Source organism: Sceloporus occidentalis, unplaced genomic scaffold (assembly GCF_023333645.1).
Source record: "Sceloporus occidentalis isolate IW3139 unplaced genomic scaffold, rSceOcc1.0.p SCAF_1, whole genome shotgun sequence".
NCBI lineage: Eukaryota > Metazoa > Chordata > Lepidosauria > Squamata > Phrynosomatidae > Sceloporus > Sceloporus occidentalis.
In genome coordinates this window covers 70,765,335-70,792,820 of record NW_028316981.1, presented here as the reverse complement: position 1 = coordinate 70,792,820, position 27,486 = coordinate 70,765,335, and the positions used below count along the sequence as shown (strand labels likewise).

Genomic DNA, 27,486 nt, shown 5'->3' with positions numbered 1-27,486 from the left:
AAGCCCCAAAACATGGTAAAAATGCCCGCATACGGTAATTCCTAGAGGACCTTTGAAGGCAGAAAAACATCCAGTATTTCTTTTTTTGAGGGAGGAAGTGCAGTGGGTAGGTAGAGCTCTTGAGGTCTCCTAGGTGGCCCTGTAGCCTTCCTCAACCCTTGGTGTAAGGGTTCCTAAGCTCTTAACTGGCTCTTTTGTTTATGTTTCCTTACCCTGTTTGCAGTAAGACGTGAAGTTCTTGCACATTCTTTGTCTAGCATCATTGGAACAAACTGTTTTACTAGGATACTGTTTTGACCTTACTACTATAAACATTCTTTTTATTGTAATTATTTTCTGTGAAGGATGCAAATGCAGGCTGTCTGAAATTAGGAGCCACTCCAGTAAATAAAGTGAACAAGAACAATTTCTTCTTGTGCTCCATTTGGTATGTTTTGTATGGCTAACCTCAACCATTTCCTTGTAAATGTATATATTACAAACTAGCAGGAAAATGTACTTAAGCTTCAAACTATTTGGAATGCAATAACTTTTTATTCTGTTGTGTCTCCCCCTCCCCACAACTAAGCAAGGGAGAATCGACTGCATTCAAAGCTCACACAGCAACAGTCAGAAGTGTTCACTTTTCAAATGACGGACAATCATTGGTTACAGCTTCTGATGACAAAACAGTTAAAGTATGGTCTGTCCACAGACAAAAATTCTTATTCTCCCTAAGTCAGCACATCAACTGGGTTCGCTGTGCTAAGTAAGTAAAGTTGTTCCCCCCACATTACCCTGGGGTGGTGGTGATGTATATGACATAAAGACAGCTGTGGGAAGTCAAAAGCTTTATCCTACTGTTTTTTTCTTTCTGTTTATTATATTCAAAGTTTTTCATATGCATTGAGCAAATGCATTGAAGTGAGTGGGAGTAAAGTTATTCATGGTTATCTTAAGTGGCATGGATTTAAATGGCTCTCTTTTAAGTATGGCACTATCTGGAGGTTTGGTGAGGCTTTATACACCAGTCCTTCTCTGTTAGCCCTGCAGCTATGCTTACCATATATAAGGAAAAGATTTGAAGGGAGAGCCTGTAGGCTGTCTGTTAGATCTTTCCCTGCACATGTGTAGCAGTTAGGGGATAGGGTCAGTTAGGGGATAAGGTGGTTGAGGGCTTGCCCTGCTGTCTCTACACGATAGTCCTCACATGGAAGATAAAAATGCCTTAATAGGGTTTTTGTATACAACAAGTTTTCAGACCAATGAAGAGAGACCTGGAACGTTGGTGAAGTAGTATACCATTCATTCATCACTCTATCTAATTACCCATATACAGTGGTACCCCGGGATACGAATTGACTGCGTTACGAAATTTCCGGGGTACGAAAAAGTTAGATTTAAAAAAACTGTTCCGGGTTACGAAGATTTTTTCGGGTTACGAAATTTTTTTCGGCGCGAAATTCAAATCGGAAGCGCGGCTAGCGGCTTTCCAGCGCCTTTTCGGGTTGCGAAATGTATCGGGTTACGAACGGCGCCGCGGAACGAATTAATTTCGTAACCCGAGGTCCTACTGTACTTTAGTTTAGAAATTAGCTATATTTCAGAACTTCAGTTATATTTCCAACAAAATCATATTGGAAAGAGGATCAGGCCTAATTGGTATGGACATTAGAATGGGAAGAACATGGACTAAATCAATTTCTTTCTCTTTTTAATTATTGAAACATCTATACAACCTTAGACATACACATTTATTCTAAACACCAAACACTATTCTAATATTCCATATATTAAAACTAGAATCTAAAATATGACAAATTGTAAAACATAAAATGACTTCCTCTCCCTTACTTTGAATATTTCAAATTTTCCACTTTATTTTCTGACTTTCTGATTCTCACTTCATCTTCATACTAAACATCATTGGTCCTTAGTTTTTTATCTTATCATTCCCTTTTACTGTCCCATGCTGTGATTAGAGACCCCTGACATTTATTTGAATGTAACAAAACTTATTTCTGAGTAAACGTATAGGATTGCACTATTGTTCTAATTGTTAGTACCAAAAATACTTAGGATTTTGGTCTACAAACTTTCATACAAAATTTAAGGAACAATGGCGGGTTATAGACCGCCCATTTGGGGTGGGCTGCACCCGCCTCTTTCCCCGGTGTATCGGGGCCTCAGTGGTCAGAACGGCAGCCGCTGAGGCCCCAATCCGCCGCTTTTCAGGCTGCGGGGAAGCAGCAAAACGCCGCTTCCCCGCAGCCTGAAAAGGGGTGTCCTTGGGGCTTCAAGCCCCAAGGACACCCCGCGGCGGCGGGGAGGGGGAGAAAGGGGCCGCTTGGCCCCTTTCTCCCTTGCTTCGCTGGGCGCAGCCGTCTGAAGGCTGCTCCCAGTGAAGCAAAGCGCCACCGCAAACCAGGAAGGAGCTCCGAAACGGAGCTCCTTCCTGGTCTGTGGAAAGGGCGCCCTAGATGCCCTGGCGCGGAGTGAGGACGTCACGTCCGCGCCTCCCCATGTAGAGGCGGCGCGGCCGTGACGTCCTCATGACGGCGGCCGTCTGGAATAGCCGCCGTCATTTTTTACGCGCGGAGTGCGTATTAGGGTTAGGGAGGTGCGGAAGCACCGCACCTCCCTAACCCTAGTACGCGCTATGCGCGTACCTTCATGGCGGTTTGTAACCTGCCAATATTTTTGCACTACTACTTTTGATTTTCTTGAATATCTTGTAAAAATTGTTGACACATGGAGAATACTTTGGAGCATTGCTCTGATTATATTCACAGGTATTGAAACAATGCTGGCATGTGTGCTGGGTTTGTTGTCATAAGCCTATTACTTCAGCACAAATGTGTTGTTAGCTATTTGCTTCTGAAAATATTATCATCTTGTTGCTATAGGTAACCAGGATGTACCTTGTAGTTAAATAGATGCATGTCTTTTAGATTTTCTCCTGATGGAAGATTAATTGTATCATCTAGCGATGACAAAACTATCAAACTTTGGGATAAAGCAAGTAGAGAATGTGTACACTCTTTCTGTGAGCATGGAGGGTAAGTATCAGTACAGGTTCTTCGAATTTTACCTGTTTCTGAAAAGTATCTGAAAACTTGTCTCAAGTCTATCATAGCATTCTGTATCTTCTGCAAACTTATTCAGGCATTCAGAAAAAGGGTTTAAATCAACACCCTAAGAGATGCTTTGTCTCCTCTTTTGTCACTCTTCTCATGTAGAGAGTTGCTTCTGAAGGGGAAAGCCTCTATATAATTAGGGTTCTTGTTTATTTGACGAGGCTCTGCAGATAGAGGATGCAATTGTCTTCAAAACATCTTTGCTGTAGAACAGTCCATTCTTTTGGGTCTATTTGACTAACAGATAACAGATAACAGATTGAAATAGAATCTTGTGTTGCAATTTTGTAAACTTGCACTCTTATATGGTATGTGTATGTACCTGCCTTCAAATGTCCTGTCAACGTATGATGGCCCCATGAATTTCATAGAGCAGTGATGGTGAACCTTTTAGAGGCTGAGTGCCCAAACTGCAACCCAAAAACCATTTATTAATTGCAAAGTGCCATGTCTCTCTGGCTTTCTAGTAACAAACTCTGGCAAACTCTGTGCTGGGGCGACAGCACATGTGCCCACAGAGAGGGCTCTGAGTGCCACCTCCGGCACTCGTGCCATAGGTTCGCCATCACTCATAGAGTTTTCAGAGGCAAGGAATGTTCAGAGGTGTTCTTGCCAGCTCCTTCCTCTGAAATATAGGGGCTCTGCAAATTGTCCATTAAGGTTGGCCTGGGGGTGGAGTCTGGGTGTGGTGACCATATGACGCATGCCCTGACTCCATCCCCATGGTGGCATGACACTGCACACCTCTCCACATGACACGCGGCGCTCCTCTGGTGCTGTGGTGCTGTGTTTACACAGGGTAGCGCCAAAGGAGTGCTTTAAAGCTGCAGAGCTGCGACTTTCGCACCCTTTCCAAGGGCCCAAAATGTTTTGGAGTGCTAGCATGCAGCAGGGAGGCTATGTTTCAAAGTCTCCCATTGTAAAGTCTCATGGTGACATTACTATTACAGAAAATTGGAATTGACCTACAGACCCTAGAAAGCTACTGGGTAACCTTAGGCAAGTCACACACTTCCAGCCTCCGAGAGAGACAAAGGCAACCCTCCTGAACAAATCTTGCCAAGAAAACCCCATGATAGGGTTGGAAATGACTTGAAGGCACACAACATTTACAACAACAAATGTTCAGTATCTATCTTGAAAAATATTTTCTTTGATATACTATTATGAAGTAACATACTAGTTCACAAGAACATATAAGCAACAAGTATTTTTCACTTCTGGTTTGGAACAGTACATTTCACTTTTCTTCAAAGCAGAAGAGTTTTACTTTTACACTGTATTCTGTACAGGTTTGTACCTCATGTGGACTTTCACCCTAGTGGTACATGTATCGCTGCAGCTGGCACAGACAACACAGTGAAGGTATGGGATGTTAGGATGAACAGGCTTCTCCAACATTATCAAGGTAAGCAACACGATCAAGAAGTATCTTTTGTTAAGTGTATGCCTGGATTTTCAAGCAAAATAAATAATTCACTGTTAATATACAGTTGGCTTCCTTGATCCTTCTATCTGTCTACTGCCACTTATCTGTCTAACAGCTTTCAAACATCAGAAGGGGCTGCTCTCATCTGATTGCAGATCTTTGATGTAGAGTGGTTGGCTTTAAACGTACAGAGGCATTTATTATAGGCACAGTAATTAAAAATCAGGAAAGAGGACTCTGTAATGAAAAGATTGCTAGAGGAGGAAGAGAAAAATTACAGGAGAAACAAATACATTCTGAGCAGGACTCCAGGCTAGTTGTATTACTAAAACTGGCTCTATCTTAGTGTTTGCATCTTGTTTGAATGCAGTACATGCCTTGAATTTTTGTTTCTCACTTTGTGAAAACAATTAGAGTATGCATTTTTATAAATTATTTATTTATTTATTTATTTTATTCTTAATTTTTTAAAAATTCCATTTACTTTGAAAACGTTTGAGACAGAACCATTTGTCAGTGTAGAAATTATTGCCAGTTTTCTGAGGTTGCTTGGAAAAGTCATGAGTAGAAAAACAGACTTTCTGCATCCTGTATTGAATTTTTTTGATACTTACTCATCTTTCTGCTTCAGTTTCTAACTTTTTCATCTCAATCCATAGTGGTAATTTGCATTTATGTTCATTTTTTATCCTTTTCTTCCCCCCTTCCCAACTCCAGTGCACAGTGCTTCTGTGAATTGTCTGTCCTTTCACTCCTCTGGAAATTACCTCATTACTGCTTCCAATGATTCAACTCTAAAAATATTGGATTTACTAGAGGGGAGGCTGCTATATACACTTCACAGTCATCAGGTGAGGAGAATTAAATGGGTGGTTTGTGCAGACCTAGCAAATTTCTGTGTACATATTCTACATCAATATTTATGTACCCTACAGCATGTGTAGTGGTTTGCTTATATATCTGTAATTACAGACAAGAAATACAGTTTTCAAACTTGATGTGCATGTTGGCATAGACACTTTTAAAAACCTATGTGGAAATATTTCAGGTAAGAAACAGATCATATATAAACTTGCCTCTGGGAGAACATTCCAGGGACCATACCTTGTTTTGTGTATGAAGTAAAGAGGGATGAGAAAAAAAGAGTAGTCAGACCTGGAAGCTGGAGTTCTGGAGATCCCAGTTGCGGTGAATTTTTGTGGCCCTTGCCTACTTTTAGAAGCTAAAAGGGGACAGTCCCTGCATTTATAGGAAGATTAAAAATCTTGTAAATGTCTTAAGGGTCCATGAGGATCTGCGCCTCAGAGTCTTGTTCTCATGCCACATCAGTGTTGGCAGTATGATTTTTACTGTGTTTTATGTGTCCCCTATAGATACTGATATAAACTGATTAAAATTTGATGTTCATAAATGGTTCAGATTTTAACTTGTAATATCCAATATGACTTGAGCTGCATATATTTGAAAGTACATGCTTTCCTCAGTATTAAATGTCTAAAGCATTGAAATCTTCTCAGAAGACTTACTCAGTGTCCCCACCATCCATGGAACAAATGGCTTTTATGAGATCTAGTGCATTCTCTGTGTTGTTCTCTCAGCAGGATAACTTGCTACCTGTGGGAGGTTACCTGCCTTTCTCCTTGTTAACTAGAAGGCAAGTGAAGATGACAACTTCGTTCCTTTATTCTTTTTGCCTTGCTTTTAAGATGGTAGTTTCTTTTTTTCCCAATGATTGCAATGAAAGTTGCTCACTTATATACAGTCACCATCTTTACTTGTCTTTTAAAAATTAACAAAGAAAGAGTGGACTCTCTCTGGTTCAAAGTTTCCTAACAGGGGGCACCAATTCAGAGAATATTCAGTCTAGAGTTTAGACTGTAAGCAGGTCAGTGAGCCTTGCTATATCATAGCTTATAAATAGAGAAAGAAAAGACACTGAAATTTTCTGCAATGACTTTGGGATGGAGCACTTGTTCCTTACCTATACTCCCAAAGTATGTGGTACAGTGTATATTCCCATTCCATTCTTGCATCTTCCAGAAAACTCCTAAGCATATTTTTTTTAAAAAATTATTCTGAATAATTGGAGAGTCCTGAGACACTTGCATCTGTTCATTAGGTGGGCCATAGTTTACTAAAAGACATCTTCCTTGTTGTGCCTTTTTGAAACTATTGCTAAATCTAACTTAATGACTATAGATGAAAAAAGTGTTAAACATGCAAATATTTTTATTTCAAGTGTCAAGTCTCTGGGATATCTTAAGTCACCCAGATGATCAGTTTGTTAACTTTTGTAATTTACATATTTCTGCTGAAGACACTCCTTGGCTGAGATTTGCTTCTTATTCTGACAGCTGACTGGAGCTTTGGGACAATTACTCATGAGAGAAGTCATGGATTCCTTAGATAGGCTTTGACATAACTATTGGTGTCCAAGAAATTAATTACCAGCTGATTAACTTTAGTTTACATGAAGGAGACTGCCAAGTTTACATTGCTCTCTTTAATTATAGAGATGCTTACTCTTCATGTCTGAATGACTGTTAGGGTGATGGAGTTTAACTCTGCTGACATTTGCATCTGCAGAATTTGGTATACTGTGGTTGCATCCTGAGTGTTTTGGTTTATGGAATACTTTTCTTCTTGAAATACAAGCAAGGCTTGGAGTGAATACATGGATCTATTGCTGACATTTCGTCTTACACAGAAACAAAATGTTCCAACACTGAGCCACTTTTGAGTGGTCATTAAAACGTCTGCAAAAGGGTATACTATATTTGAGTGTTCATTTCTAAACTGTATCTGCTACAAATAATTATGTATGACAGTTGGTTTGATGAAACACTTTGATATTTCTATTCAAGATCTTTGAAGGCCTCCAAAAAGGAGAAATAATTTTGTTGAAGATTCTGAGGTTGAAGATACAGATAGATAGATAGACAGATAGATAGAATCATAGAATCGTAGAGTTGGAAGAAACCACAAGGGCCATACAGTCCAACACCCTGCCATGCAGGAAATCTCAATCAAAGCATACCCGTCAGATGGCCATCCAGCCTCTGTTTAAAGACCTCCAGGGAAGGAGACTCCACTACACTCTGAGGGAATGTGTTCCACTGTCAAACAGCCCTTACTGTCAGGAAGTTCCTCCTAATGTTGAGGCAGACTCTCTTTTCCTGCAGCTTGTATCCATTGTTCCAGGTCCTGTTTTCTGGAGCAGCAGAAAACAAGCTTGTTCCCTCGTCAATATGACATCCCTTCAAATATTTAAACAGGGCTATCATATCACCTCTTAACCTTCTCTTCTCCATGCTAAACTTCCCCAGCTCCCTAAGTCGTTCCTCATAGGGCATCGTTTCCAGACCCTTCACCATTTTACTTGCCCTCCTTTGGACATGCTCCAGTTTCTCAATATCCTTTTTAAATTGTGGTGCCCAGAACTGGACACAATATTCCAGGTGGGGCCTGACCAAAGCAGAGTACAGTGGCACTACTACTTCTCTTGATCTAAACACTATACTTTTATTGATGCAGCCTAAAATTGCATTGGCCTTTTTAGCTGCCACATCACACTGTTGACTCATGTTCAACTTGTGGTCTACTTGGACTCCTAGATCCCTTTCACATGTAGTTTCATTCAGCCAGGTGTCCCCCATCCTATATCTGTGCGTTTTATTTTTCCGCCCTAAGTGCAGTACCTTACATTTCTCCGTGTTGAATTTCATTTTGTTAGCTTTGGCCCAGCTTTCCAATCTGTTCAGGTCATTTTGAATATTGATCCTGTCCTCTGGAATATTAGCTATTCCTCCTAATTTGGTGTCATCTGCAAATGTGATAAGTATGCCCCAATTCTGTCATCCAAGTCATTGATAAAGATGTTGAATAGCACTGGGCCCAGGACAGACCCCTGTGGGACCCCACTGGTCACTTCTCTCCAGGATGAAAAGGAGCCATTATTGAGCACCCTTTGGGTTCGTCCAGTCAACCAATTACAAATCCATGTAACAGTTACCTTGTCTAGCCCACATTTTACAAGCTTGTTTGCAAGAATGTCATGGGAAACCTTGTCAAAGGTCTTACTGAAATCAAGATATACTATATCCACATCATTCCCTTCATCTACCAAGCTGGCAATTTTATCAAACTAAGAGATCAGATTTGTCTGGCATGACTTGTTTCTCTGAAACCCATGTTGACTTTTTGTGATTATGGCATTGCTTTCTAGATGTTCACAGACTCTCTGTTTAATGTCTAGAATCCTTCCTGTTATTGATGTCAGACTAACTGGATGGTAATTGTTGGGATCCTCTTTTTTCCCCTTTTTGAAGATGGGAACAACGTTTGCCCTCCTCCAGTCTTCTGGGACTTCTCCTGTTTTCCAGGAGTTCTCAAAGATTATTGCCAGTGGCTCCGATATTACATTTGCCAGTTCTTTTAATAACCTTGGATGTAGTTCATCTGGTCCTGGAGACTTAAATTCATTTAGATTAAGAAGGTATTCCTGTACTATCACTTTACTTATTCTGTGCTGAAATTCCCCTTTTCTGTCCTCTGCTCCATTTTCCTCAGGTTGAGCACCCTTTTCCTTTTCTGAGAAGACTGAGGCAAAGAAGGTGTTGAGTAATTCTGCCTTTTCTCTGTCCCCTGTTAGCATTTTGTCATCTTCTCCACGCAGTGGCCCTACCATTTCCTTCTTCTTCCTTTTGCTGCAGACATATCCAAAGAAGCCCTTTTTGTTGTTTTTAACCTCTCTAGCAAGCCTGAGTTCATTCTGCGCTTCAGATTTTCTGACTTTACCCCTACACATGCCTGCTATTTCTTTGAATTCCTTTTTCGTGATTTCCCCCCTTTTCCATTTCTTATACATGTTCCGTTTAAAACTTAGCTCAGTTGAAAGTTCCTTAGTCGTCCATCCTGGTTCCTTGAGACACCTCCCACTCATGGCGCCATTGGCACCCTCGCACACAACAATGGCTCATCTGCATATAGATGGGCACACATTATCATGGCGCACCGATTATAGGGCTGGGCACATGCGAATGCCCGGCCCTACAAAACCCTACTTTTGGTCCTAGGCCGGTGCAAAGCATACTGGGCCTTAGTACCCTGCTCAAACCGCTTGGCTGCCCAGGTGACCAATACATTTCTTAAAAGAACAGTAGTGAAAATGCCAGCCTTACTGGCTATCTATTTAAAAGTATATATTTAAGACCTATTTAGAAATAGTCAGATGGGGACTGGGGTGTGTTATCTGTGGAGGAGTGTTCAATGGTGATGGAGTCACCATAGGAAAGGCTCTACCTTATATCTGCAACCCTAATAAATTTTACTGGTGGATACACAATCAGCTTCTCCATGGCTTTTCTTAATGGACAAGTTCATATAGCGGACCTCTCACATAGATTCCAAGCCACTGTAGGCTTTAAGGTTGCCATATGTTCTGATGCCTCACTTTTGGGCAGCCACAGGAGGAAAAAAAAGTACCCAGCTCTCCTGTCTTTCTCTGACAGTTCCTAGCAGACTAGTAATTTTTTGTGACCTTACTTATAAGGCTGGGGAAAGTGTTCTGGCTGTATGTATACCTTTTAAAATTATTTTATGTTTTACATAGTTTTATATTTATACCCTGGTTATCGTTACATGGCCCAAATGAATACTGGATATTTTTAACCAATATTCATTTGTATAAACTTGGGACAGGTTATAAATATTTCAGTAGTTAATTTGAAAAGCACCCCTCCACCCTCACATCAGCTAAGTTTCAACATATATGTTTTAGTTTGCTTAATCTATACAATATCATTTGCTCTTTTGTCATTATAGGGACCAGCTACTTGTGTTTCTTTTTCAAGAACAGGAGACTTCTTTGCCTCGGGAGGGTTTGATGAGCAGGTATCTAAATTCTATCTAATAAATTGTTTGTAACCAATACACTAGAGATGAAATATGGCATTCCATCACCACATTAACGTCATTCAGCTGTTATCTTTCATCATCATCAGAGTCTACTACTGTGGGTTGTCCTACAATGCCTGTATTCAACAGAGTACTGAATGCAGGTACGATAGCCATCAAAGAAAGTGCCAGGAAACTAATTCAATGTAACCATGTCTTATTTCAACAGTGGAGGTGACTGCTGGATCTTTACCATGTTTTTTCTAGAGGTAGGAAGACACTTTTCCGATGGGTTTTTCCAGCCAACTGAATGACAAAAATTGCTGGTGATATTTCTAGATCTAAATGGGTAATAATCTTGAGACTTAGAAACTGTTCTCCATGTTTTTCAAGTTGCCTCTTCCACAAGATTAGAATTTGTTTACATATTAGCCATTTCATAGGATTTAGAAAATGCTTGAACTGCCTCTGTGTAAAAATGTTCAAAGGAAAGTGCAAGATAAATTTGTATTACACTGGACCATTCCCATCCGTAAGGGGGGGGGGGTTGGTTCCACCCCATCCATCCCTCTTGCAAATGGAAAAAAGCCAAGACAGTTTTATATTATTATTATTATTATTATTATTATTATTATTATTATTATTACATACACACAATTCAGTGGGGTGAATTTGTGTGTAGAAGCAACAGTGAATCTGCATGTGTATACCACCATTTAATAATATGGGTGTGGTGATCAATGGGTAGCCAGATCCACAGATCGCTAGCCTGCTGATAAGAAGGGTCCACTATACAGCCAGGACCAACCAGCAAAATACCAAAAATGCAATTTTAAAAAATTGGTAAAACAAATGTATTAACTTGGTGTCAGAGCAGACATATCTCATGGTGGGCTTGTTGTGTAAATTGCAACACTGCTGCAGGGGGAGTCCTATCCTGACATTTGTAGATCTAGCATGACAAGCAAGAGGAACATGGAGTTTCAATAGCCCAGCTGATCTGAAAATGCAAGAAGCTATGTGTGAAAAAGTGCATTCATTTTTGCCACACTTAAGCTAAGCAGAGGTCTTTATTAAAATAGGAAGTGACTTCCAGAATGTGGCAAATCCCGTTCAGAAATATTCCTTTAAATATTGGCAAAATTTAATTGAAATACTTTTATTCTAGCAAAGAAGTATTTCCAATCTTTTGAGGGATTTCCAAACAATTATCAGTCATTGCATGCATGCAGCTGCTCCTGACTGACTTTATTTTGCAGGTAATGGTATGGAAGACAAACTTTGATGCTGCTGATTATACTGATCTATTAAAAACTCGGAAGCATAGTATGAATGCGATTGGTGCTTTTAACAGCTTGGTGAGTTGATATCATAGATGGCTATGGTCTGTCTTCTATTTTATTTTAAACACATCTTGCCTAACAGTTGTCCCTGAAATGAAATACTCAGCAGTATAGTTATTCCTATCTTTCTTTTCTCTAAATTTAGCATAGACAGAGTTGTTTTTTTTAGAATTCTGTTTCTTTTGGGTTCAGTTTTTTAAAAAAAATACATATGCTGCTTTTCACACATGACATTATCCATGGACTTTCTATACAGTATGTATCACAATGTTTCATAGGAGGGATTTGTTCATGTATTTTGTTATCCCGGCTATGTTAGTGATGCCACCAAGTGGCACTGGGGTATATATAGAGCCTGGAAAAGTTACTCCAGGAGGTGGAGATTCCGCCTCAAATTCATCAGTCAGCACGGCCATTGGCCATGCTGGCTGGAGAATTCTGAAATTTATAGCTTAACATCAAAGGAACTTATCTAGGGCCTACTTATAAAGTCTCTCAAATAAGGGCTGATCTCGATGCTGGCCTTCAGACAGAACCTATAGCAGAGGTATCCAGTGACTCTGGTAGCAAGGTTATTCTGGATCGTTTTGAGTTTGTGAGTACCGAGGACGTTGACAAGCTCCTTGGTTGCATGAAGAAGACGACATGCCCTCTCGACCCTTGCCCTTCTTGGTTGACCGCTCAGGGAGGAGATGCTATAAAAACCGCACTCCATCTAATAATAAATGCATCTCTTCGGGAGGGTACTGTTCCATCATCTCTGAAACAGGCAATGGTAAAGCCTCTTTTGAAGAAACCTTCTCTTGATCCCCTTTTAATGTGTAATTATAGGCTGGTCTCCTTATTACCATTCTTGGGCAAGGTGATTGAGAGGGCAGTTGCTTTTCAGCTCCAAGCTGTCTTGGATGACACCAATTATCTGGACCCATTTCAAACTGGCTTCAGGGTGGGCTACGGAGTTGAGACTGCCATGGTCGCCTTAGTCGATGACCTCCGTCTGGCCACTGACAGGGGAAGTGTAACCCTGTTGGTGCTCTTGGACATCTCAGCGGCCTTCGATACCATCGACCATGGTATCCTTCTGGAACGCCTGAGAGATTTAGGTATCGGGGGCACTGCACTCCAGTGGTTCCGGTCCTATCTCTCAGGAAGATTCCAGATGGTGAAGCTGGGGGACAGTTGCTCGTAAAAGAGAGCTTACATCTGGCATCCCACAAGGTGCCATTCTGTCCCCCATGCTATTTAACATTTATATGAAGCCGCTGGGAGAGATCATCCGGAAGCATGGAGCACGGTGTTATCAGTACGCTGATGACACCCAGATCTATCTCTCCATGTCTCCGACTGATACAGTGACTAAGGTTGGCACCTCTCCTCTGGACGCCTGCCTGGGGTCAGTAATGGGCTGGATGAGGAAAAACAAACTCAAGCTGAATCCAGAGAAAACAGAGGTACTCATGATAGGTGCTCTGAATCCAGATAGGGAAATTTGCCATCCTGTCCTGGACGGGGTTACACTTCCCCTAAAGGACAAAGTTCGCAGTTTGGGAGTACTCTTGGATCCATCTCTACAGTTATCATCTCAAGTGGATGCGATGGCCAAGAATGCTTGGTACCAGCTTTGGCTGATACGCCAACTGCGTCCCTGTCTGGATTGAAAAGACCTAGAAACGGTAGTACATGCACTGGTAACCTCTCGCTTGGATTTCTGTAACGCGCTCTACACGGGGCTACCTTTGTACCAGGTTCGGAAGCTTCAGCTGATTCAAAATGCTGCAGCCAGACTGGTCATGGGCACATCTAGATCAGATCATATAACCCCCATACTAAAATCTCTCCACTGGCTGCCAGTTTGCTTCCGGTCCCAGTACAAAGTGTTGGTTATTACCTTTAAAGCCCTACATGGCTTGGGCCCGAGTTACTTGAGGGAACGCCTTTCCCTACACAATCTGCCCCGCACTTTGAGAACATTGGGGAAATTACCCTAAGGTATGACTGGCAACAACCCATCAAAGAGCTTACTCAACGATAGCTCCTACTCTTTGGAATGCACTTCCTGAAGAGATCCACCTCAGCAGTACACTGGAAGCCTTCAAAAAGGTGTTAAAACTTATCTCTTCCAGCAAGCATACCCTCCTGACTCACTGTAGAGAACTTATTCCCCAATTAGATTAATCAATATTTTATAGCTGTTTTTAGATAATTTTATTGAATAATTGTGATTATTATTGAAATGTTTTTAACTGTTTTTATATTGTATGTGATCACTCTTATAGATGTACACCGCTTTGATCTCAAGGAAAAGTGGTATAAAAATAAACAGTTTATTATTATTATTTATTATTATAACCTTGTCCCACCTAAAGGCATTACTTAGCACAAGCAGCATAAAAAATAGTGTAGAAAACAGTGAAGTGGTGTGTGTTGAAAGCTTTGTGTATTTTTAAATTGTTTTCCCCCCAGTGCCTCCACTATTCTTGGCAGTTTGCATAACTGTAAAATAATAACAGCATTTTTAAAAAAAAAAAAAGTATTTGTAGAACTCTTTTGAGCAGTCTTCCCAAAATCAACACCTGGTTTTATTATTACTATTCATATATCTGACATTGTTTTGTTTTGATTTTAGTATAATGTTTAAAGGAATATGGATCTTTTTTCTAGGGCTATTCTTTAGAAACCTTGACATGTGTCTGTAATCAGCCTTTTGCTTGGCATTATGTGTATTGTGAGTTGCCTTGGGAGCAATATAAATAAATATAGTATAAATAAAGGGAGCAATATAAATGAAGCTTGTGCCTCACTGAATTGGTCTGTCTCACTCAGTTTTTTGCTTTGTCCTGACAAATGAGTCCTTCCACTGGATGTCACTCTTACTTTCTTTTTGAAGCCAGAGTGAAGGTACTACTTACTCAGAGGTAAAATAGCTAATTGGAAGAGAGAGAAATAGAGACTTATATCATGTCCTGACCTTTTTAGGAGCTGTATTTTGGCTTTAATGAATTTCTAGTCTCTTTCCCCAGTTCTTAATTTGATTATATGATTGATTAGACAGGACAAATGATTTTAATTGTAATCCTATAACTTTGGGTCCTCTGTCTGATAGTAGAATGTTCAAGCTAAGTGTAATTAAAATTTCTGCTCCAGGGTTATCATAAGACAGTTTAAAATCATTCTTCTCCATCCCTTACATTTAGCCAGTGACTCTGTCCTTCTCACATCAATTTCCTTTTTATTCCCCCAACTTCCCATGCCATAAGCCTGCTCCCCCCTCTCACTCCCTCAAGGGCTTGTGTGCTGTGCCTCCAGGAACCTGCTGCACAACCATGGTGCAGGGCAGTTGAGCAAGGAGGTGTGGATAGGCTGCAGCACTGAGGTTCACCTGAAAACAGGCTGAGCCCCAATGAAGAGTCAGAAATCTTATGTTGCTAACTGGAAAAGAAACTGAGTTGTGGACTGGAATTCCTTTCCTAGAGAGATTAGGCTGGCACCCTTCTTGCCATCCTTTCATAGGCAGCTTGAATACCTTGTCATTTTGGCTGGCCTTTAAGGGCTGACTTATCAAATTCATTTATCTTATTTCCTTTCACAATGGGATTCAAAGGAAAGGTGCTTTTAATATGCTGTGTTGTTTAGATTTGTTCTTCTCCTTTTTAATGGTCTGCTTTTAAATGCTTTTAATTTTATTGATAGTTCAATTGTATTTTATCTTTTGTGCAATATAAAGTTTTAGCTGTACTGTTCACTCACTTTATCCATGGGATTAGTAACCACAGTTTCACTTAACCATGGTCCAGAAAAAAATGGTCTCTGGAGGTCCTCTGGTGTGATTCTTTGATCAACTTCCAGCAGAAATACAGTGGGCCCTTGCTTTCTGCTGGGGTTTGGTTCAAGGATGCTTCCATGGATATCAAAATCTATGGATGTTCAAATCCCATTACATACAATGGTATAGTAAAATGCTGAGCCCTATATATAATGGCAAAATCGAGCTTTGCTTTTTGGAATTCATATATTTTCTCTATTTTTTCAAGCCATGGATAATTGAATCTGTGGCTAAAGAATGTGTGGATTTGAAGGGCCAACTATATAGCATTCACCATTATCCATGGTTCTTGCTATCCATGATAAGTCTGGGGCCAAATTCTCCACAGATATGGGGGTTGGGCTGTATTTGTTTTAACGGAGTTTATCAGAGAGGAATTTCTCTTAAATTCGAATGAAAAGAAAATGGGGCCAAAACGCATTCACTTAAAGTCGCTAGTTTAGCACAATTACGTGAATACGCATTGCATTCGAACTGGCTCCCCATTGCCCGAAAATAGCATGCCATTGCCAGAATTTGCATGTGACAGTCTATCACACAATAACGTGAAGCCACATGATTGCCTTCGGACTGACTTCCCATTGCCCGAATTTGTGTGTAGTGGGTTATCACGCAATAACGTTAAACCCCATGATTGCATTCAGATTGCCATCGGATTATACTTCCAATTCCCCTTGTCTGATAAACTCCAATGTTTGTAAGCTGCTTTCAGTCTCAGATTGGGAAAAGGCAGGATATTGATATATGATATTGATGATGATAGGCTTCTAATTCCCTCCCCCCACTCAGACTATGGGGGTAACAATATCGATTTTACAGAGTTGCTTTGAGGATTACAGGAAAATAATTTGTGTGAGGATCTTTAAATGCGCTCTGTAAATGGTTAGTAATTATTTTTGAAACTATTTGTTAAATCTTATATTTTAAAGCACAAAGTATTTTTAGACTTCAGTGAACATGGTATTTAGGCTTAAAGGCAAACTATATGCTTGGAAATAAAGTTCAGGCTGCGCAAGCACAAATAGGATGCTTGATCAACTTGGCCTCCTTCCCACTAGACAACTTAGTAAATAACTCATGTATAGTGTGGGAGATGATAGAGTGTTCAAATGAAGGTAGATTCTCCTCCTCTTTATTCTACAGTAGTTACAGTACCCATCTGGCTAGGAACAGTGCTAAAAATGGCTTGTCTCTACCACCATTTAGTGTTCTTGTGTTCTGTGAATACCATTTGTCTTTGATTTAGCACAGGGTTGGTGACTCTCCAGATTTTGTCACACTGTAAATCCCATCAGTTGTAGCCAGCATGATGGGAGTTTTATCCGAGAACATCTGGAGGCTCTGAGCTGCCAATCCTTGATCTACCTTGATTGGAAATAATGGACATCAGTGTGAGAAAAGCATACTTTGGAAGAAATAAAACAAAGTGATGGTGGATCAGATGAACATTATGAAAAAGCCAGTCCTTTCATGAGCTTGGCTCTCCTCTCATTCTACTCCCTGTATTTACAGTGCAGCTGCTCTTCTCCTGCTCCCAATAGACAGCTGAAAGGTTTTTTTCAGGAAATAGTAAATCTTGGGAAAGGACTTTGAAGTTGAAATATAATGGCTTATGTTAGAATTTTGGGAGTGAGGTGAATGCTGCAAGCACACATTTTTCACTTCTTAAACATGTATTCTTCAAGGTACCTTGCAGTGCAGAAGTCAATATTTGGGGTTGCCAGCTTGGACATGTGGATACTGCTTTGTGTTTTCTTTTGTTTCAAAAGAAGGTACCACATACAGATCTGACTTTTGCCAGTCTTGTGGGAAGTGCCTTGAATTGTTCATTGTGGTGTGGGAAATTGTAGAATAATGCAAACCTTTGGCTTGTTTGCCTGTAGAACCCAATCGATGCTGGCAGTAGCGAGATTCAGCAAGCTGGAACTTACAGACAAGAAAAGGTAAACAAAGACAAACATTTCCTGGTTAAGATTTTTCCACTATTAAATTGTGGTGAAAACAGGCAAGCATTTGTGTATTTTGACAGAGTCCTTTTATCACAGGGCTCATTTATCAACTGAGATGACACAAAGCACACTTTGCAAGCTGTGAAAAGAGTTAGTAGCAACAAGCCCACTTATAGGTGCCTTCAGTAAACATCATTGTACTTACTACAACTCCTGGAGAAAAGGTTTTCCAAGGGGTCATTCACACTTACGTTTTGTCACGAGGAAATTCAGATCTCTGCCGTGATGCAGTATTGCTCCCAATATGATGTAAATGCCCGGATCTCTCCATGGCATTTAAACCCTGATAGACATTCACACTGGCACTGGATCATTTCAAAATGGAGGCATCTCCATGTCTGGAAATGATCCCACATGATCCGGATCGAACCGGTAGCACACTCATACTACTGAATATCCAGATTGCTGCAGCACTTTAAAAAAAACATGGTAAGGGACCCGGTGCAAATTGTACTGGGTTAAGTGGGTTTTAGTGCCCCCCCAAATGGCATTGGGTGGATTTGGGGCCTGTCTGAATGTCATGGAAATAACCCGGTTTCATACCAAGTTATTTCTGTAGTGTGAATGGGGCCCAAGATTCTTGGGCATGTGTTTGCATTCTCCATCCATTCCAGTGGAGACTCTTTAAATGCCTAGATTTTCCTTTGTGCCAAGTAGTTTGAAATGAAGATTTGAACTATGTTTTACTATGTTCCACCCATATGAACTGTGAGCAAGAGGATAAATGCTGAGAAATTACTGAAAAAGAAAGCATGCTTGTGAAGTGACCTGGAAAGGATGACTGCATAATCAGTTGACCAGGAAACGGTAACCTATGAGCTATAACATAGCCATGTTAGTCTGGAAAATCAGCATGCAAAGGGATCTTGTAGCACTTTTGAGACTAACCGAAAGAAAGAAGTTGGTAGCATGAGCTTTTGTTAGACTGCGTCTGAGGAAGTAGACTCAAGTCTACGAAAGCTCATGCTACCAACTTCTTTCTTTCAGTCTCAAAGGTGGTACAAGGTCCCTTTGCAATTTTATGAGTAATTAAAATAAAAATAAAACTATTTTAAAATTTAAATAAATTTGCATGTATCAGTAACATTCTTGTTCAGATGTTGAGGGGGCATGCTCATCAGATTTGCAGATGACACTAAATTAGGAGGAGTAGCTATTGCCCTAGTGGACAAGCTCAAAATTCATTAACAGATTAGAAAGCTGGGCCAAAGCTAACAAAATGAATTTCAACATGGAGAAATGTAAGGTAGTGCACTTAGAGCGGAAAAATGAAATGCATAGATGTAGGATGGGGGACACCTGGCTTAATAAGACTACATGCGAAAGGGATCTAGAAGTCCTAGTGGACCACAAAGTAAACATAAGTCAACAGTGTAATGCAGCAGCTAAAAAGTCTAATGCAATTTAAGGCTGCTTTAATAGAAGTATAGTGTCCAGATCAAGGGAAGTAATAGTGCCAGTGCATTCTGCTTTGGTCAGGCTTCACCTGGAATACTGTGTCCAGTTCTGGGCACCACAATTCAAAAAGGGTGTTGACAAGCCGCAGCATATCCAAAGGAGGGTGGCTAAAATAGTGAAGGATCTGGAAACGATGCCCTACAAGCAACGACTTAGGGAGCTGGCAATGGTTAGTCTGGAGAAGAGAAGGTTAAGAGGTGATATGATAGCCCTGTTTAAATATTTGAAGGGATGTCATATTGAGGGTGGAGCAAGCTTGTTTTCTGCTGCTCCAGAGAATAGGACCCGGAGCAATGGATGCAAGTTACAGGAAAGAGATTCACCTACATTAGGAGGAATTTCCTGACAGTAAGAGCTGTTCGACAGTGGAACACTGTTCCTCAGAGTGTAGTGGAGTCTCCTTCCTTTGAGGTCTTTAAAAAGAGGCTGGATGACCATCTGTCGGAGATGCTATGATTGAGAGTTCCTGCATGGCAGGGGGTTGGACTGAATAGCCCTTGTGGTCTCTTCCAACTCTATGATTCTATGATTCAAATGTATACTTTTACATTTCCCATAAAAATATTAGTGTGTTGATACCTACCGTATATACTCGACTATAAGTCGACCTCATGTATACATTGAGGACAACCTTTGGGGCAAAAATTATAGATTTTGCTATGATCCATGCATAAGTCAAGGGTAAAACTTAGGAGCATATAGCAAAGGATCTAAAGGATGTAGCAAAGTAAAACAATGTAAAAGAATTTACAAAATTCCAGCAGACATAACTCTATGTGCTTAGTTGTAAGGCTGGATGGATGAGAGAGTAGAGAGGGTGAGTGATTCCAGGACAGATTATACTCTTGCTTTTCACCAGGGGATAGTTTTAAGATACTCTACATACATTGACCCATGGATAAGTCGACTCAGGGTTTTTGGGTCATTTTTTGACCTAAATTTCTAGACTTATACATGAGTATAGTATTATAGAGATCCAGTTAAGTATTATTGAAGCACTTTGGTAACTAGCATAGGAATGTTTTTCTCACTCTTCAATCTACAGGTTGAAAATAGATGCTAGATAACACTGTGAAGCTTCTAAATTTTATATTTATTCTAAAAGAGTCAGAGTTTGGAAATTTCCTGTTTTGTAGATGTTCTGGTTGCATTTTTTTAAAGTTCTGATTTTAGAGGCTTTATTCAGTCAAGAAGTGCTGGACTGGGAAAAGTTCAGTGGAGTGGTTTGGAGACATAATTTTTACATTTCAGTGATCCCTGCTGCTAAGGTGCCTTCATGGCTATTGTATACAGATTGGATGACTGCACTGGTACAGCTCTTTAGAGTGCGTTGGGCATCACTTCTTCTCTGTTCAGTTTAACACTCCTGCCATATGTGCTATTTGAGTGTGACATCCTTACTGCATATTGTGTGAGCTGAATGTCTCTTGTCATTAGTTTGTTTTTGATAATTTTTTTAAAGATCTGGTTCTGGTAGACAGTGTCTCTTTATTTCCAGCAGTTGGAAATGGATTTTGGAGAAGTTACAGATAAACAAAAAAATCAAGAAACTACAGTCGGAAGGCAGCAAGAACAAATGGATGAGGCCAGTCTTGCCAGTACCCTTCAGCATATTGTGGGACAACTTGATGTTCTCACTCAGGTATGGAACACTTCTGGGAGTCTTGATGGAACATCAAATAATTCCAGAAATTAAAGTAATGTTGACACCCTGAAAGAAGACTCTGGCCCAGTACAGACGGACCTCGTGGCATATCTTGATGATGTGCTAGAGTTACCTCGGGGCGTTTCTTACAGACGCCTCGCAACCCTAGCACTACCATGCGTCAAAATGGCGGTGCCCTGTACAGATGGGTGCTGCCATTTTGATGCCACGGATGCCTAGCGTCTGCACATCGCAGCGCCATAATGACGTTGAGAGTGCGCCATTGGTGCACTGCAGTGTCATTATGGTGCCGCAAAAAGAACCCGCTTTTCGAGGGTTCTTTTGGCTCCACAAGGAAGCTGCGTGGTTTGTCCACTGCAGCTTCCTCGTGGAGCAAACCAGGGTGCCAGCAGACCACCCTTTTTGGGTGGTCTGTACCAGGCCTCAGTCTTGAGAAGTTAATGTAAAAATTTTTTGGGATATTTCATTTTAAAGTGGAGTCCCAAGCTGTATTCAAAGATATAGTCCTGTAAGTCTAGATCATTATGCAAAGGGGTGCTTTAGTACCTTTGGGACTAATTGAGAAAAAAGAAGAAGTTGGTAGCATAAGCTTTCGTAGTATTCAGCAGTAGTTCCTGTGCATTAATCATATGTGTGGAAGATTATGGTTCACAGATACTACATTTTAAGTATTTGACAGATAATACTTAATCTTCATTTTATTGTCAATAAATTAATAATATATAAGCTAGAAGTGGGGATCTTGTTGGTGACTGCAGCTTCTATTGGCTTTAGTCAGTATAAGCAGTGGGACGGATTGCTGGGAGCTGTTCTTCAGAAACATCTGGAAGGCCTCATGACCTAAACAGTAAACATGGCGCATGAATACCAGCTTCTTGCCCTGCATGATCATGTGGAAAAACACTGGTGCTGAATGTCCAACTAGGTAGTACTGCATTCAGTGATTGTGATCCTTTAGTCTTGCCAACCAGGAAGACTACTCCAAGGAAAGTTACCTGGAAGAAACTTACTGAGCCTATATTTCACAAAATAGGTCTGTGGCATTCCTGTGTTTCTAACAGAATCAGAACAGTTTCTCAGTATGGCCTAGAGTGAAAAGAATGAAGGCAGACTGTTAAAGCAAAAGTAGCAGGATGCTGATGCCCAGCCAATTGTCCAGACTGTTTAAAACATTTGTGTTCCACCTGTTATTTAAAAGAACCCATAGTAGATAAAAACTGTACACTGGCATGAGATGTGATGTATGCTAGTAGTCTCTTGGTTGCTCATGACCAATCAAGGTTTTCCTTATGTTGTCTCTGAATGACAGCATTCCTTCTTGCAGGTTGATATGGTGGACTATCTTCTTCCTTTGTCTTTTAGGCTGTTCTGACAACAGAGGTTGTGGCATCCATCAGAAGCTAGACTCAAGGCTTTCACATCATAGCTCTGTTGTAAACATTAGTTCATCCTTTTCCTGCAGGGCAGCAGCATCTTTTTCCAGCTTGTAATATGGGGGTGATATCACTGGTTTACTGTACAACAATGACTGGTTTATTATACAGGGTGTATCAGGGGAATCACTGAAAATGTGTGAAACCATGCTTCAAGAAAGTGTTTTGTATGCCTTATGTGTAGTGGATCTCTTTTATTTCTTTTATATGATCTCTTACAGTTCTTTCATTAATTTATACAAAGGCATATAGCATGAATATAAAGGCCTTCATTTGTATTATTTGTTGTTAACATTGGTTGGAAAAGGTGGCCCTCCATGGTTTTGCCTAGAACTCTTCTCCACCCTAGCCAGCGTAAACAGGTACTGTGGGAGTTGCTTAGTGGAAACATTTGGAGGTCCAAGTTGCCCATCACTGTTTGTAACATTTAAAGAAATATGAACTGAAGGAATTCACTCTTCTTATGTGTCTAAGGTGTGTTTTCCTGATAGTGGACTCTAGCATCAGTATACTGGGAGAAGGAGGTATCTTGTGCATTCCTCCATAGTCACAAATTCTAGTGAGGTAGCTATGGGACAGCAAATACAAAGTCCTGTGGCAACTTTATTAATTGTGGCATAGGGATTTTTGATAGGGTTGCTTAGAGTCACCATAAGTCGGAAATGACTTGAAGGCACACAACAAAACATTTCTGTGGACAGTTCCATAAAATGACCAGCAGAGGGGCCTAGAAGATAACTTGAAAGAGCTAATGTTTATATGCATTCTGATATATCTAAACTTCCTAGGCTTTTAAATGATCACTTTAAATATGTGGATTTATCATTCATAGGAGGAGTAAGGATAATTAAAGAGGCCATTATTACCAGATGCCATTCTATTGCTTGATTTCTAAAATTCCACAACTGTAAGCGCTATCTTGACTTATTCAGCTTGTCTTGCAGAGTATTCCCCTCCCAGGTTGATTCTTTACCACGCCAGTGAAATAGAAATTTTGATATAGGTGGAGAAGTGAAGAACAATTTTCAAATGTGTACAGGAATGCAGGATCTGAATAATCTTGATTTATAATGCTTCCATCTATGAAAGCTGGTTCCCAAGGTATATAAATTGGGGCATGACTATGGCAATATTGCATCAATCCACACAGCAGAAATAAAGCCGTTTGACACCACTTTAACTGCCCTGACTCTAACCTACAGAATCCTGGGATTTGTAGTTTACAGAAGCACCAGAGTGCTCTTGACAGAGCAGATTGAATACTTTATTTAACTACTAATCCCAGAATTCTACAGGATAGAGCCATGACATTTAAAGTGGTGTCAAACTGCTTTGTTTTGGCGACGTGTCAGATCTCATCAGCTAGCTTGGGTCTCACTGCCTCCTTGTTTTTCTGTGAGAGCAGGCATTATCTGCTTTCATTCAGATACTAGCATACTGCCATTCCTTTTATGTAGTCAAGTAAAACACCACATGGATTTAAACATTCAAATAACAGATTCAGAGTGGCTTAAAATCTGGAACACTCCACATAGAAATCTAATTATATAGCCCTGAAAGAAACCACTGTTAAAGTTGTACCTCACACCACTACAACTTGCATGCATTACTAAGAACCCCACCTCGTGCTGTTGGAGACGGTGTAGTAATAGAGGTACCTTCCTGCACATGTGGTATGATTGTCCAAGTGTATTTGCATTTTGGCATTCAGTAGTTAAACTTAGTTTCAGAAATTACTGATCAAAAAATTGTCCCTTCTCCAGAACTTTTATTGCTTTCAGTGTTTACTAATGAAAACAAGACATTACACAATAAAAATATTGTTGCATTTTTGTTGGCATTGAAGATTGAAATTGCCAGGCTTGGAAAACTAGAAAGGTCAATATGACTGATTGGTGGTCTCGATATTGGAATGTTTGGTTTGTGGAACAGCTCACTGATCAATCTAGAAGGTTGCAAGGGTGGAATCTTTCTCTGCTTTTTGAAGAACAATGGTCCCCACTTATATCTTATCTCAATAACATTGGAGCAGAAGTGGTCTTCTTTTGTAATACGATTCCCTTTTGATGATCGAACTGGTACAAAGAAGGTATCTCTGTGTTCTGAGTCCATTCCTGTTTTTATGTAATGTTTCCCTTTTATATTCCATGTAACCTTGAATCTTTGAAGTTGGTTTTTAAGGATTTGTATTTTTAGCTTGTTTTTGTTTGTATTTGTTATTGTTTTCTGCCTTTTTTTGGTAAGAAATAAAATTTATTTTAAAAAAGTAAAACGCCACATGGAATAATGCTGCCTTGGGGAGGCGGAAATGGCCCCCATCTTAAATTGTGAGCATGGAGCTATGAAAAGTAGTCCCTTCCCTTCCTCCTCAATGTTGCCCTTGTATTGCAGGGGAGGGACAGTATGTTTTCAAAACAGCCTCCCTTCTCAGAGCAGATGTCTGGATAACACGGACCTTCTCTGTACCAAACGCATCTTCTGGGTTGGGAATGTGATTTGAACTGAAAACTATATTTAATTTTAAGAAGCAGGGCAGATAATAAAATAGAGCTTTCCATGGATTGTATTCTATCCAAAGAAATTATCTCAGTGAATAGGGGTGAGGGGAAGGATTACAGTTTTCCTTCCCTTCCCATTAGACTTGGTAGACCTTTAGCTAGTATGCAATTATAAGTCACATGCCACACTTCTTTTCACATATGTAGAGAGATTTTGTAGCACCTTTGAGACTAAGGGGCAAAAGAGACGTCCCCAAAGGAGGGGAGTCACGCCAATCCTTTGTGTGCCGGATTGGGACTGCAGCAAAGTGTGCCTTTGCTGCTGCGGTGGCATTTCCAGCACTCCTTTTGGAATGCATCATCTGAACACTGCCCCAAAGGAGTACCATAATGTGCAGTCGCCATGCCCCCACTCCACCCCAACACTGGCACTTTTGGTTGGTCTGTTTAGCCCCTAACTAAAAGAAAGAAGTTGACAGCATGAGCTTTTGTAGAATTCAGTCTACTTCCTCAGATGCATTTAGAGGAGTGGAAGTAGACTGAAGTCTACAAAAGTTCATGCTGCCAACTTCTTTCGCTTAGTCTCAAAAATGCTACAAGATCTCTCTACATACTGATTCTACAGCCTAACACGGCTGTCTTTGAATTCTTTTCACATAGAATTCATCAAGAAGGTAACAGACCTAATGTGGTGCAACAAATTTTCTTACCAGTCTGCTTTACCAACATCTTGGGCATTAATTTAGATACTTTTAAAAAAATTAGTATCCTTATTTGGTTTTTATTGTTTGTATGATGTGTTTCTGTTAGCCAGAAAATGGGCCTATGTGCTTTAATATTATACACAACACAACCTAATGTGCACACTTAATCAGAAGTCGCAGTAATTTCATACTTAAAAATTTATTCTTGGCATTGCATTCTTAAATAACTATTCTTGCAACACCTTTCTTATGTTGACTTTCTCATTTTTCAGACTGTTTCCATTCTTGAACAAAGGTTAACATTAACAGAAGACAAGCTGAAGGAATGTCTTGAGAATCAACAAAAGATTGTGCAAAGTAAATCCAGCTGATTCCCAGGGAGCTGATGAAGCCACCATGTTTGGGTGTGGGTACAAGCACATTTTTTAAAAGGGGAAGAATTTCCTTTTTTTTTTTTTTTAGAATAAATTGTACAGCTAATGGTGTTTGTAAATAGATATTTTTTGGTTACGATTAAACTTTGCTTTCATACTAAATATGTCCATTGGTGTTGCTTAGCTTTATTATCCTAGTTTGGATCTTCAGGTCATAAAGGATTTACATTAGAAAGTGATACCTATTTCACTTCTCAGATAGGTTAAACTGAGAATTAAACACCCTCACATTGAGAAGAATAAGCTTCTAGATCCTGCCAGTGGATTCATTGAAATGTTAAGTACATACACATAAGAACACTGGGGGAATTTCCTTTAGATGAGGAGGACATCTTCATTCCAAATGTGCTGCAAACATTCCAGGAAAGAATGTGAATCACACTTTTTCAGAGATCCTTCTGGAGGTCTCAACTGCCTGAAGAACATCCCAAAATCTGACTTCTGCTGGCAGAAAGAGCTCCATGTGTACAAGACCTTTCAGTATGATGGAGCTGAAAAGAGCAAGTTTGACTATTAAGGTGTAGCACATTAGCAAATCAGATCTAGTGTAGGTCCTAGTTACTTCTAATCTGAGCATTATTTGTCTAACTATCAAGCATCAAAAGCTGTTTATCTTCATGTGTGTTTGCATAGTCTCTGTTAGTTTGCATGCATGTTGATGAAGTGCATGGATTTGTCTTGGCTTAGTTACACTTATATTACTGAAACACGATTTCTGATCAGTTTACTTGTGTTGACTCTGACTAGAGGACCCATAGTGAAGGATATTCCTTTTGTGGTGTGGAACAAGCTGTGGGTTCTTTCCAGGCAGCACAAATTAGCTTTAAAGACACTGGTTCACATGGAAAGAGTGTCTGACTTGGCTCTTTCACAGATCGGTGCTGCCCCTGTTGAAACCTAAGGAAAAACTGGCATAGAAAGGTGCCACATTGAAAACCCCAGTGAAAGTTTTCCAGCAGAGGTTGGATAGCCATCTGTCAAGAAAGCATTTTTAGCTGTGGATTTTCTCCATTAATAGGTATACTAGATGCTTCTACTGGTTGTTCTAGGTAATTATTAGGGTCCTTTCCAATTGTACAGTTCTATGGTTGTGGGCTTCCCTCATCTGGCACCAATTGTGTCTGATGTTACTCTCACAGCATATATGCCAGGAGCTGCACTTCCTAGCTTAGCTGATGACATTCTCTTGCTCTTTCATCATTAAAGACTTCCCTGCACTGCTGTGGGTTTTTTTTATTCCCAGCCCCCAGACCATTTCCTGGAACAAAGAAATTCAAATTTCTTTGTCTAGAACTGGCTTTCTCTATTCCACTTTTCAATGAAAGTCTCTATCAGCCAGTATTTTAAAAAAACCTTACAGCTTATTTCCTTCTGGGCTTTAAGGGGGAGCGGAATGGTGCTCTTCATTTTCTAGTGCCACAAATGATCCCTATCTCCTGTTAGACTGTACATTCTGACCATCTTGAGGCATCTGTTAGGAGCTTCAGATTATCTTGGCCTGACATGAAGAGTGGAAGAGAAGATTTGTTTTTGTAGAGAGATATTGGTGGTGGTGGGGGGGGGGAGGGTTACACCTTGCCTAAGGGCTTTGGATGTTATGGGAAATGGTCAAAGAAGAAGCAAAAGTACCTTGTGACTGCACGAGTTCCAGATGTGGGTATGGCTCAGCATCTCCCTG

The 27,486-nt window shown here is 40.2% G+C and overlaps 1 protein-coding gene across 5 annotated transcripts in view; it reads left to right on the top strand.

Annotated features, from left to right (window-relative positions):
• Window positions 1-25,910, top strand: part of POC1A (POC1 centriolar protein A) — a 32,830-nt gene extending 6,920 nt beyond the window's left edge. For 3 of the 5 annotated variants that reach the window (XM_089524465.1, XM_089524494.1, XM_089524503.1), the window contains exons 4-12: window positions 569-748; window positions 2,931-3,038; window positions 4,409-4,524; window positions 5,263-5,396; window positions 10,369-10,437; window positions 11,700-11,798; window positions 17,490-17,549; window positions 20,572-20,715; window positions 25,647-25,910. In XM_089524465.1, the coding sequence (XP_089380591.1) occupies window positions 569-748; window positions 2,931-3,038; window positions 4,409-4,524; window positions 5,263-5,396; window positions 10,369-10,437; window positions 11,700-11,798; window positions 17,490-17,549; window positions 20,572-20,715; window positions 25,647-25,745 (1,009 nt within the window). In that variant the 3' untranslated portion in view covers window positions 25,746-25,910. The remainder of the gene's footprint in view (window positions 1-568; window positions 749-2,930; window positions 3,039-4,408; window positions 4,525-5,262; window positions 5,397-10,368; window positions 10,438-11,699; window positions 11,799-17,489; window positions 17,550-20,571; window positions 20,716-25,646) is intronic. The other 2 variants (XM_089524474.1, XM_089524484.1) reach the window with 2 other exon arrangements.
• The last annotated feature ends 1,576 nt before the right edge of the window (window positions 25,911-27,486 follow it).